The following is a 12,888-nucleotide window of genomic DNA, read 5'->3' as shown; positions in this document are numbered from 1 at the left end:
TGTTAAGGGCAAGAGCATTATTAATGAAGGAAACCCCTTGCCAAGTTCAAGGGCTCGAAGTCAAGTTAGATGATTGGGTCACGATAACTCACAACTAAGCCACCATCGGACCTCCGGCGTACCTTCGGCGCTTTCAGGCACCGGGAGGCCCGAGGACGATCGCGTGCCTATTTTGTTGCCTTACGGCCTTATTTTATAGCCTCACTGAGACTCATGCAATGTGCTTGTCCGGGATACATTCACGATCAAAGGCCTGCTGAGCTGTCCTACAGACCTATTCATTGGCTACCCGAGTTGGTTGCCGTCAGACCAGCCCAATCCTCAGCCACCAAATCTGGCTGAATTTGATCAACGTGGCAGGTAAACATTTCTTGATATTTTGGACATGTCTGAGCAATTTCTCGTACTCCTTTATTTTGCAAGTAATTCCTTTCTATAGTATCTGTCTGTTGCTTAATTCTCTATTCATGCCAGTATTATGCCTGTTAGGGGGCAAAAGATTCTCCTATGTACAAACCGAGACTTATCTCTAAGATTGACCAATAGTACGAGTTCATGGTGGTCGTGTGTCAATTACCAATGGGATACAGGAAAGCTTAGAGACGGCAATAGATCGAATCTATTCATACCCAGAAATGAGCCTAGAAGTTACAGATTGCCACCGAATACATAGCAGATACTATCCCTTGTCAAAACGATCAAACCAAATCAAGGTGTCGGGCATATCAGCGTAATCAAGAGTAGCCCCAAATCTGGCCGCTTTGCCTTCGGGATTAATGTGGAATTCAGCCTTGATTACGGCCGACGGATCTACACTCCACAGGCACTCGAAAACCTCCGCTAGGAAGAATTCTCCAGACACGTGCTTCAAGTGCATTTGAAAATTCAAGCTTCCCGCCATGGCGATGTGGAAGCTTGACTGGTCGTCCGGTGTCAGACTAATGGTCAAATCTGGGTAGGCAGGGTGCTTATATGTGCCCACGTAGTCTAGCAAAGACAGTGAGTGCGGACGGCCAGGCAAAGGGACCGAGGGATACAGGCGTTCCCGAGCGGTCGATCGCATCTCTTTGACTTGGGCAAGTTTCTTTTGGGTCCTGAAAAGAATATCAGTACTGATGATAAAGGTGCGGCAAGGGTACGACGGGGAAAAGAAATTACAGATCAAAGAGATCAACACGCTCGTCTTTTGGGACGTTGAGTAGATCATCTATCAGATGCCATGCTAGCACTTCACGTCCTGGCCCAGCAGCATTGCAGAACACTGCGATGCCCCAGTCTCGCTCGGGAAAGTAGATCATCGTACTCGTCATACCATCAAGGCCACCGGGGTGCAGAATGACGGATTCGCCACGATAAGTCGTCGACATCAACCCAAGGGTGTATAACATCTGTCTCTTGAACTGCGGGAGTATCTTCGGCATAAAAGAACGGGGCTCAAGCAATGCCGCATAGCCTGCTTTCGATAGCGGACCAGATTGCCGGATCATTGAGCGGATATACTTGGCGTAATCGAGGACGGTCGAAATAGTCGCCCCGGCACCGCTCAGGGTCCCTTCGCAATAGGGAACCTCCCGGGGTTCAGAGGAAGCCTCGTCCCAATCATAGGCTTTGGCCAGGGTGGCCTCATCATTCAAGGCAACGTACTGCAGTGCATCCTCGAGCGAGAAGAATGTCGAATTCATCTCCAAGGGCTGCCAGATGTGTTTGCGAAGAAAGTCGCCCAGCCATTCCCCAGTGACCACTTCGATCATATGCGCGACAGTGATAAACATGGCATTGCAGTATTGCCACTTTGTTCGAATCTCCTTGTCCATCGGCAGATGGCGCAGGTTGCGGACAACGTCGCGTACCGTCCCCTCGCGACCCAATGTCAGCATATGCCCGGGCAAGCCTGTTCGATTAGAAAGTGCGTCCTCCAATGTAACATGCGACGTCGCGTACGCGTCTTGGAGGACAAAGTCGTCACGGATGAGTTCGCTGAGCGGCGTCGTCCATTTAATGTGAGGATATTTCTCGTCATCGTCGACTAATAACGAGGCCGCGGAAGCAGTGAATGATTTAGTTGTGCTGCCCGTGTAAAACAGCGTCGAAGGTCGGACTGGGGTGTCCGGCAAATCAGCAATTCCGTATCCCTTATTGGTCAGTATCGACAGCTTCTGGAAGAAGAGTGTTGACGACGCACTTCAGACCATGTTTCATCGCCATCAACGACGGCAATGGCGACGCCTTGGATATGCCACTTGTCCAGTGTACTTTGCACCAACTGGGCAAAATCCTCGTTGAGTGGAGACACTTTGTTGTTTCGGGGAGTCTTGTGATCGCCTGTCTGCATTTCAGGCGACTTAAGCGCGTCCGGTTCTACCATCAGCTCTGCGGATTTGCCAGTGATTGCTGCCATGGCGTATACAATGGTTCAAAGGAATTTGTGGGAGAAGCTTTATTTGGATGCAATCCATGGCCTTTATCCTTCCGACCCGCCGTTCTAGCGCAAATCCAGCGCATAGTCAGCCATAATTAAAATCACAATGATAATGTTCGGAAGGGGGAGAAGAATACCGACACAGAGGGTGAGACTCCGCGCTAGACGCTTTGGGTGAGAAAGAGCGATGGAGCAACACTATTGGCCAATGAACTACCAAGGCCGCTAGTAGAGCTCAGATTTTCAATTCTATAAGACTCTTTTTGTACATATCATGACCTTCAATAACATTCTGAGTACATGCGACCACAGGGTGTGGAGAACAGGGCTTCCCGTCCGCTCAGCCGTACTTAAGCCACACGCCGGTCAGTTAGTAGTTGGGTGGGTGACCACCAGCGAATCCTGACTGTTGCATGTATTCTTTTCCTCTTTTTTTTTTTAATGCCTTTCCACATCTACTTACTGCTGTTGTTCTCTTTTATTGCTGATTTAGTTTTGCATTCTTGTTGAATTGCATACTTATGGATCAAGCGTCCCTGTATGTTATTGCAATTAATTTAGAAGACACGTACGTAGAGTCTTTCCAAGTAACTATTCATTCGGCCTTAATGCAGAAGATTATTCTATATTTGGGTAATTAAAGTAGAGTTTTGTTCCAAAACTCAGTCTGCAACTCCATTGAAGCCCGGATTGTCTCTTCTTTATGCCAGCCATGCCCCTCCCCTTTGAATATCACCACTTCAGCCGTCTTTCCAACTTTCTTCATTGCCTCCTCCATTTGTGTCGCTTGGGACACCGGCACAATCGTGTCGACGTCTCCTTGAAGAAGCAACAAGGGTGCCTGAATCTTCTCCGCATGATAAAGAGCACTCCGTCTTCTATAGAGCTCTTCTCGTGCTTCCTTAGTCCACTCGCCTTTGCCTAATACGAGCCCGAGAATGTATTGACTTTCGAATTTGTGCGTGATCTCTGCAAAACCCTGCAGACTGCTGATCCCATAGAGGCTGATGCCGGCAGTCCAAACATCGGGATGCGTATAGAGTGCCTGCAGGACGGCGTAACCACCGGCACTCTCCCCCACGATACCAACTCTGTTTACATCGATAAGCTTCTCCTCGGCGAGATACGCAACGCAGCTGGCCGCATCGGCAATATCGGCCTCACCCCATCCGCCGTCAAGAAGCTCGCGGTAGGCTCTTCCGTAGCCTGTGGAACCGACGTGGTTAACCAACACATACGCATACCCCCGAGACGTCCAATACTGGGTTTTAAGAGCGAGCGCAGGAGTAACGTGGCTGGTTGGACCACCATGCATCCAGACTAGTAAGGGAGGCAGTGTCCCTGCGGGCGCTTCAAAGGCTGGATTCTTGGGTGCCGCGAACATGGCGTGGGCGTTGCCAGAACCTCCGCTGTATGTTCGAGGGAACGTGATATGGTGTGTCTGAGAAATCAGAGCGCTTGATATCGATTGCTCGACAGTGGCTCGAATCAGACTGATCGAGATACTGTCACCGATATCGACGCGGTAGAGAGCTTGAGGAGCTGTCCGAGTGCTTCCAATGACAGCAAACGCTGTAGATGAGACACGGGCTAAAGCGTTTCTCTGGATATCGACGAGGTCCAGGGATAGATCCTTCCACGAATTGGTCTCCAGATCAATCATGACAAGATTGGAGGTCGCATTCTGGGTGGCGGATGCAACAATAGTGCTCTTATCCAACAGAACATAAGTGCAGCTAAAACCATTTGTCAGTTAAGCATTCATTCTATGTAGCGTTCTTCTGTTAGAATCGAACATACTTGCCCAAGCACGGTTCTCTGCTCCCAAATTCGGCCGACTCGAGCCCTTTCAGGTTAATCAATTGTGCTTCACCGCCGTTGAACCGGTATAGCTGCCAGTAACCTGTCTTGTCGCTGACGAAGAACAGAGTACCGTCTGTGCCCCATCGAGGCTGACAGATACTCTCGACGCCTGCTTGGCCAGATATGACAGTGTCATTCACTAACTTTCCCGCTTCCCATGTGGCTACATGGAGAACTGAGCCTGTCCACGGCATGTCAGGGTGATCCCACTGAATCCAGCAGACTTGCGTTCCGTCCGGACTGAATTGGGGGTGTTGATAGAAATCAGCACCCTGGACAACAGTACATACATCGCCCGTGGCTGTGTGGATAGCAACAATGGTATTCGTAACGACCGGCCTTAACAGCGAATCCTTGCTATGCGTCTCCTGGACAGCAAGAATCCATCCTTGCGTGGGAGGATAGACGTCGAAATTGCCGAAACGTACAGACTCGTGGGGAGTTACAATCGTCTCAACTGTCCCAGATTGCGGATCAAGCAAGAACACACCATTTGTTGGATGATTGGTAAAGATCAATTTGCCGTTCGGGTGTATCGCAAAAGCGCCACCGCCATATTCATGAATCGAGCTCTTTGCGCTGTACCCCGCAGGCAGGACATCTCTGCTTGCCGAAGCGAGTACCTCAACAATAACAGATCTGCCTCCATCCGCAGGACGAGATTCAAGCGCCCAAATTTGTCCAGTGGATGGCTTTCCTGTTAGCCGAATGGCAAATTTAAATGTGAATAGGAACCTACATTGGCCTCGACTCCTTCAAGATTGATACTGCCTCCAGAGAGGTGTTCGGCAGTGATAGGGCTGGCCCATTTCCCGTAAGGTGTTATTTGCGCAGACATGATGTTGCTGGTTTAGTAGATAAGTTTGCGATGTTGGCATGGACACCTAAAAAGGCACCAGGAGATCAGTCATGACCGGCTATTCTTATTGCATTAGTAATGTACTAGTATAATCGGTTACCGCCGGTGCAAGCAATCGTCCTGGCTCGGCCTCGCTCTACCCTACCTAGTATAGCTCGTTGCACTCGGCCGGCTCAGAACATTAGAGCAGGTGATCTTGAAATAATCTTTAACTTTTCGCCTGTTTCTTCTGCTTTCTCTTTGTCATTTCGCGAATCTCCCTGAAAATCTACTGACTCAGTGGATCCAGATTAGGGAATTCGCAAGCGACATCGAATCATACATTGGGGTTTGGCTTTTCTTCCACGGATCTTATGAATGGGATCCACCGCATTAAAGGGCTCCCAAGCGATATCGAATTATACGCTGGTTGACTTCCAAAACAGTTAGTCGGATCCTATCGAAGTCGATTCTCAACTTTTTAATATTTGCCATTCTTTCTATCTAAGATGAATTGTATTTGAATGTTGACACTAATGAACGTGGCAACATCAAACTAACTCAAGTCGATAACCATCGCATCTACAGCTAGCGATAACTGTGGCAATTGGACCAGGGTCAAATCGGCATGGCAAGGCTTAGAAAAGATGTAAGTCCGCTTTTGTCGTCTTTGGTTTACTTAGTGGATGTAGTGTAACCCATTATTATTAACCGAATCCCTGATCTGGTGCTTAGAATAACACCATCACAAATTCAGCCACACAGTTATACTTCGGTGGTTTCTTTCATAGGAGCCACTGAGGCACGATGATCTCCATCCTCTCCAGCGTGAACTTTGCCTTTCAAGGCATCCACCGCACCGGCCTTTCCGATTACAATTCCCTTGTACTCTCTGGCATCGTCGACCTCCTTGATACTGAGATCTTCAATGAAGACAGCAAATGCAATTGCAAAGGCCTCGAGGATGAGTGCGATTAGCAACATGAGGCGGAATGTGCTCGTGTATGACTTTCCGATAGCATCACGGATGGGGGAGCCCCAGGGATATTCCATATCAAGGTTAATATCTCCTTCGATTTCCGGGAGTTTGCTAAGAGCATCTTTGGGAAGATATTCGCCAAGCCTTCGAGGAAGGACAGCTGGAGAGAAGTCAGTGTTAGCCTAAGACAAAGATCATTTGGCATATCACATACCAGTCCACACTCCACCGGATACTGCTCCGCCAATGGCACTACCCACCCCGAGCGCCGCAGTGTACAAAGCAGTAACCGCGGCCATGTCTGCAAGAATAAGCACTTGACCAGTGAGCTCGATTCTGGGAACAGGGATCTTACCTTTCTGGCCCACTGAAGCTTGCATTCCAAGCTGCATAGTGTTGATCACCCCTTGGCCGAATCCCAGTATCAATTGGGCGACAACCAGCGCACCCATATGGTAGTGTCCGTTGATGTACTTATATGCCAATCCGAGTCCGAGCAAGTTGAGTGCGTATCCAGAAACCGTAATCCATTTATATCGCTTCGTATACTTAACCAGGAAGGCCGCTGCAAACTGACCGGGCACTCCGGCAAAGGGAACGAGGACGGCGACGTTTGTAGCCGCCTTAACAGATAAGCCGGCGGCGACTAGTTCATATATTGTGAGATAGTCTTGGAGAAGATAGAGGGCGGTGTAGTCGATCAACGACGCTGTCCCGTTTAGCATAAGCAGGCTTTACTATAATTGTGAGCTTACCTGCTAGGCCAAATATGACTGTCCGGCTTTTGAACAATCTCATGGATAAGATAGGCCATGGCGCCCACATAATCTCCCACACGACAAAGGCAACGAGACTAACGGCGCCTATCACTAGCATAACAATGATATGGGTGGTTTTCCAGGTACTCGATGAAGACGCCGCAAGCGTAATAGGCACGAGTATCAGGGAGAGTCCGGCGGCAAACAGAATCAGACCCACCGGGTCTAGTCGTACGATATTCCTAAGGTGATTCGAACGCTTGTAAGTCCCTTCAGCCTTTCTTTGCTTAGTCGCCTTTCGTTTGTTGTAGTAAAGAGATGCCAATAATGGAGACCCAACTATGGGAATCTATCTAAGTTAGTTGGTATACACAAGATATTCCGTATCTGGAGCACTAACCAGAATCGCAAAGATTCCAAATCCCCACCGCCATGAGATTTTCAGAACCGACGATGCAAATGGTCCCGTAATCTACAATACTTAGCTTGTACAAAGGTGGTATGGGATCTGTTCCAACTTACCCATGTGGTGATGATTGATGGAGCGTATGGGATTGCGTTCATCAGAGCACGGTTGTAAAGATCGCTCGAGTCTATGATATCTTAGCAGGAAAACAACGCGGAATAATGATTCTTCTCGTACCGCCCGCAAGAATTTGAAGCATCAACGAGATTCCTAGACAGTTAGTTTGAAAATTTTTCTCTGTAGGATGGATATAACCCCACCCTGGAGACCGATAACCCAAAACACCTGGGCGCCTGCGTAGACTCCAAGAGTCGCCGAGGATGATAACATGATCACTCCGAGCGTTGCCATCAATATGCAAAACGAGAACATCTCCGGCCGTCTGTTGCCTCAGAGTTAGAGGGTGCTTGTTTTCCACACAGAGTAACAAAATAAATGCCCGTACCCATAGACGTCGGCAAACCTCGCGAGTGGCTGCAGAGAGACTACTTCTCTTAGTCTAGGTAGTTATTATCAATGGGGCAAATGACAAACCTGATGCGATCACTGCCTGCACCACAGCAATCGTCCCCACCAGCGGAGCCAAGCTGAAGCTGCTGGCCGCATACGGCGCGAAAGTGGACGACGACGTATTGTTCAAGTTGGTGACAAAACTCATTAAAGCAGCAGATACCCAGATAATGATTAAACCTCGAAGAGTCCAATTGCGTTTGATGCCGTCCAAGTCCGCTAGGCCAGTGTCCTCTTGTGCCTCAGGGGTGTTCTTGGTGTCGGTCAGCCCAAGGCGCTGCGTGCCTGCGTCGTCGGTGGCGAGCGCGCTCATCTCGAACGACTTCTGATCCTTTGGATCTGTTGGGTTGTCGGAGGCATTCATTTCGTAAGGGTCGACAGAACACAAATTTCGAGGGCGCGTGTTTGAGAAGGGGTGCACTAGCGGAGATTGAGGTTGGATGCAGCTTAGTTGCAATGAAAATCACAACAGCTTGGCTACCTTCCGGGCCTTTAATATGCTATTGACACTAGCAACTAGTGGCGCATCCAGGCCATTGATAAGAATGAGTCGCGACGGTCTGTCAATAATCACTAGGTCGGAATGAAAATAATAGCTGCACGGATCCTCGTTCTCGCGTTGCCTGTTTCGGCCACTCCTTACTGCGTTGGCTGACCGGTCTACCCCGCAGATTTGCCAAGAGACCTGGCAAACAAAAAAAAAAAAGGGGGGGAATTTATCCGATCTGGCTCTCCTACGTGTAGTTGGTTGAATTCTCAACTCAGAAGAATAGTTAAATCTGGAGTTCACAACTACCAAACCTGAGAGGTGTCTGTATGCTCTGATCCTTAGTCCAGCGCAGGAATAGCATGTAATCCCCATCCAGGGGAAAGATAAAACCCTAAGAAAACAGACTACCAGAACCCTGGGATGACTATGGAAACCCAAAGAATAGTTACCAGATTTATTTTTGATCGTTTTCGTCATCTACCGTTCGCGTTCGTCCATCATATTTGATAACTAAATACCTGAATTGGAGTAATAATGGGGAATATTATATCCATGGCTCAATGCTTCTGCTAAATAGGTAAGCAAACCACATTGTTATACAGCTCCCTCTTCAATCGATCCTTGGCACAGATGGCCACTTGGAAAGTATTATCGCTCCGATAAAACTCCCACTTCTCCTTGATGTCGCTATCCATGATGGAGATCCTGTAGATATCATGACCGTCTTGTTTCATCACCGTGATTAGGCGCATAATTCGCTTGATCAAGGCCAAGGGCATCCCATCCTCGACCGCCATGCCGTGATCTTCCAACTTTTCGATCCAGGCATTGGCCCAATTCGCCACTGCAATATGCGGACACAAAGACGCACACAACATTAACAAAGACAGAATTCCTATTTTGAATGTATGTTTGTACAGACAGTCATCCAGATCGAGACCGCGGGTAATCCGGAGAATCAGGCTTTCCCACGGGAATCTATCGCGTGTAAACCTAGAAGAGAGCTCGAATTCATCAAGTTGAGTTATTCGGTCAAAGGTCTGTCGAGAGCTGGAGAACTGCGCTGCGGCATAGTATGCATAGTTCATCGCTGCTTCGTAGGTGCGGAACCGCAGCGGTTCAATGTGCAACTCCCCCTCTGTATATCGAACCGGCTCGATAGAGGTGGAAGTGAAGGACTCAATGGGGAGATCTGATATATTAAGTTGCGAGTGCCAGTCGTCCAGACGCGCACGCTGTTGCTCAATTGCCCTACAGTACGACTCGTCGATGTCGGCTAATTGACGTGGCGAGCGATTTCGCTCGCCGGGAAGAGCAATATGCTCGACCAGGGCCTCAAAGGCTGCTTTCTTCTCGTCTGCCGTGGCTAGGCTGATACCGCGACACACACACCAGTCCAGGATGATGGTTCGGGTAGTGGAAAACGTCTCACATAGCAATTGCGCAATAGAATCGTACGAAGTCGCGCCATCCCCAAGTGGAGAGGCCAGGTCTTGGAGCTGGATTGCTACCAGAGGCCGTATGCGACCGGACCCAACTGTGAGCTGCTTGTTGATGGATAAGGACCGCAAGCTTTGCCAGGTGCAAAGCAATTTCTTGTCAAGCTCGGTTGTTCCCAGCTCTATTTGCGACCGGGCAGAGCAATGAAGCCTATTGATCGACTCGATATGTTCGACCGCGCCAGCTATTGAGCCGGAATCCATCTCGATGTAATGGAAAAGAAGTGAGGTAGCAACTAGGTAACAAAGTGTGTCCTTCGGAAAACCATCGACATATTTTGCGAGCTCGCGGATTCCTCTTCCGTAGTACTGTAGGCTTCGGTATCGATGGGTTCGTTCAGGAATGTAGGTCGAGTTGTTTTCGGAAAGTATCGAAGACTCAACATGGGCCAGGTGCGATGCCGATACTGCAAGGACCGCATATCTTAAAGGCAAAAAGTCGGGCATGGTCACAGTTAGGTCGGCAAAGACAGGTGGTAGAATTGGAGTGACAGAAGTCGTCCACTGGGTAAAGTAGAATTCCTCCAGAGTATCAGTCTGTGCCCCATAATCAAACACGGCTCGATCGGCTCGATCGGGGTCCAGGTCTCCGGTGTCGTTTTCTATATTATTACTGATCATAGTATTCGGTGATGACCCTCGACTAGATGGTCCCATCTGACTGAAAATTGCTTCTTTCCTCGATGACTCTGGAGACCGAGGATCCGAAATGCTCTCCTCACCCGGTATAGACCCACTATCGGATGTATCTGCGTCGATCCAAGGGAGAGCTACAGGCGCCCATTCAATGGTGTCAAAAGAGTGTGTCGCTCCTTGCTCCAGTACGGCGGGCTCGGCGAATCGATATCTCACCACGTGGCCATAGCCATCGCAGCTCAGGCCTAGCCGGAGGCACGCTTTGCAGGACGGCTTGCCTTCATCGCACTGTGTGATGCCTCGGATATTAGCTTCCAAGGAACCAAAGAATTGAGAGGTTAGTCTGGACTACCTTCACACGCCGCCGCCGACAGGTATGGCAGCCTGTTCTGCTCCTGGTGATATTGGTCTTTTTTTGCCTTGTCTGTCGCGCCATGGCCGGGCATCCGCGCAGGATATAAGCGTCCTGTATGATGCTCTTACGAGGTGCTGTTATTAAGCCGTGGCTCAATACACGTCGAGCTGGAACGGCAGTCGGAAGGTGGGCTAGACGTGGATACGACGTGGATGAGACGTGGATGAGTGGAGATAAGACGTTCGTGCTAAGCGGCCCGCATCCTTGCGACTATATACACACCTTACCTAGTAGGTACTAGTTAGTTGCTATCACATGACTAAATGAGCATAAACCAAGTATCGAATTCTATCCAGTAGTATCTGGGAATTTCCTATACAAAAGAGGACAAAATTAAGAGCTAAAAGTGCAAGCCAATTCAAGTGACAAAAAAGTAGAGCTGAAATTGATGCATTGACTGCAGTCGCTACCGAGAATTTGGTTCTAAATCACACGCCTTAGCGCTCGAGAAATTGGAGACCTCACATGTACTACTAACCCTAAACTCTTTGGTCGGACTCAGTCGATCATATACTTTTAGAAGGTTCAGGTGTCTCATTGGAAGGTGGGCAATCTATGTATGCATGTACATTACCTACGTAAGAGACAGTCGGACCTCGGAACTATGTATGTCACCATTAAGCCCGATTGACGTAAATTCCACCCCCAAAGGTTTGCATAGCGGAAATTCCAAAATTGGCTTCCATATCCACAGAAATAACGTACGAATTGCGTCTTGTTACCATGATGTACGCCGTGTATAAACCAGGTTCAATGGTCTCCAAACGCTGGATTTCATACCTCCCGCAATGTCGAGTTGCAATTCAAGATTGGATCATCGGGTCGCAATCATTGGCGCCGGCGATGTAGGGGCTGCAGCTGCCAATGTGCTCATCCTTCAGTCCGCCACAAGTGAATTGCTCATAGTTGATATAAACGCAACCCTGAAAAATGCCCAGGTTAGCGATCTTTCCGAGGTTAGCTACGTCTGTGGTAGCAAGACACGCGTACGACCTGCCACCCACCAGGAGGCAGCACAAAGCGACATTGTGCTTATCACTATTGGATCAAAATATTACGCTGGTGAGGCAGAGTGATAGCTGGAAATTCTGTTTGGACCAAGGTCTCATATTCATCTTAGGTGAAACGAGCGTTCAGCGAACCTACCAAAAACTCTCGATCATCCGGAGTGTTATTACCTCCATGAAACCATTTGGGACAACCACGATTATTCTCGTTGTGGCAAACCCTGTCGATCTCTTCACATCATTCATTCACGATATTTCTGGTTTACCCGAATCCCGAGTGATAGGTTCAGGAACATGGCTCGATTCTATCCGCGTTTCGAGCATATTGGCGGAAAAGGCAAAGGTGAGCGCAGTGTGTTGATTCTATGGATGCGACACAGCTCACTCTGATAGATGGCGGCTAGCTCGATAACCCTCCCCATCCTGGGTATCCACGGAAATTCGCAAGTTGTGGCATGGTCTGCTGCAATGGTAGATGATACCCCTCTTGATAAAGCACTTCCACCGACTGCTCTTAATCGCGACGACGTTCAGAATGAGTGCGAGAACAGAAAGCAGAAAATGATCCGCGGGAAGGGGAAAATGTCTCTTGGAGTTGGATCTCTGGTCGCCCGTATTTGCCAAGCTATCATATCAGACAACGGCAGCGTTTGTCTCATAAGCCATTTTCAGCCCAACTGGGGTTGCTGCTTCAGCTTACCCGTGGTCCTGGGTAAAACAGGGATCGTCAAGACGCTTGAGATGCCATTAAGCTCCTCAGAGTCGGAGGACCTAGAGAAATCGATAAGGGAACTGAAAGACCGACTTGCGAATATTTACGAAGAAAAGTAAGAATTAAGAATGAGGCAGGGTTTGGTCTATCAATTATGCATGAAATATCTGAACATGTCTGTTGCATTTTAATCCGAGTGTTCGTAAATTGGCCTCATTCTTTCAGATAATATTTTCATTCAGAATTTTGTATGCTGGTGTATGCCTATTTTTGACCCTTCCCCGACGCGATAACAT

The 12,888-nt window shown here is 48.7% G+C and overlaps 5 protein-coding genes across 5 annotated transcripts; 1 reads left to right on the top strand and 4 right to left on the bottom strand.

Annotated features, from left to right (window-relative positions):
- Positions 1-679: 679 nt before the first annotated feature.
- Positions 680-2,398, bottom strand: N7474_001728 (uncharacterized protein; the record flags this gene model as incomplete). The annotated part of the gene is made up of 3 exons (XM_057193143.1): positions 680-1,094; positions 1,159-2,132; positions 2,183-2,398. 3 exons carry the CDS (start codon positions 2,396-2,398, stop codon positions 680-682), a joined length of 1,605 nt encoding a protein of 534 aa, XP_057058096.1.
- Positions 2,399-3,056: 658 nt separating this feature from the next.
- N7474_001727 (S9 family peptidase) lies at positions 3,057-5,120 on the bottom strand (the record flags this gene model as incomplete). Its single annotated transcript, XM_057193142.1, has 3 exons — positions 3,057-4,155; positions 4,220-4,974; positions 5,022-5,120. 3 exons carry the CDS (start codon positions 5,118-5,120, stop codon positions 3,057-3,059), a joined length of 1,953 nt encoding a protein of 650 aa, XP_057058095.1.
- A 765-nt stretch (positions 5,121-5,885) lies between these two features.
- On the bottom strand, positions 5,886-8,197 carry N7474_001726 (uncharacterized protein; the record flags this gene model as incomplete). The annotated part of the gene is made up of 9 exons (XM_057193141.1): positions 5,886-6,259; positions 6,314-6,808; positions 6,855-7,206; positions 7,258-7,329; positions 7,380-7,450; positions 7,501-7,533; positions 7,584-7,705; positions 7,769-7,808; positions 7,858-8,197. 9 exons carry the CDS (start codon positions 8,195-8,197, stop codon positions 5,886-5,888), a joined length of 1,899 nt encoding a protein of 632 aa, XP_057058094.1.
- A 695-nt stretch (positions 8,198-8,892) lies between these two features.
- Positions 8,893-10,443, bottom strand: N7474_001725 (uncharacterized protein; the record flags this gene model as incomplete). Its single annotated transcript, XM_057193140.1, has 1 exon — positions 8,893-10,443. The coding sequence occupies one exon, from the start codon at positions 10,441-10,443 to the stop codon at positions 8,893-8,895; it is 1,551 nt and encodes a 516-aa protein (XP_057058093.1).
- A 1,218-nt stretch (positions 10,444-11,661) lies between these two features.
- N7474_001724 (uncharacterized protein) lies at positions 11,662-12,705 on the top strand (the record flags this gene model as incomplete). Its single annotated transcript, XM_057193139.1, has 3 exons — positions 11,662-11,935; positions 11,994-12,223; positions 12,274-12,705. Coding segments are annotated over 3 exons (936 nt in total), but the record flags the coding sequence as incomplete, so codon positions are not given.
- Positions 12,706-12,888: the final 183 nt, after the last annotated feature.

Source organism: Penicillium riverlandense (assembly GCF_028828495.1).
Source record: "Penicillium riverlandense strain IBT 135883 chromosome Unknown utg000001l_segment0_segment0, whole genome shotgun sequence".
Taxonomy (NCBI): Eukaryota; Fungi; Ascomycota; class Eurotiomycetes; order Eurotiales; family Aspergillaceae; genus Penicillium; species Penicillium riverlandense.
Note: the sequence above shows the minus strand (reverse complement) of the source record. Positions and strands in the feature narration are given on the sequence as shown.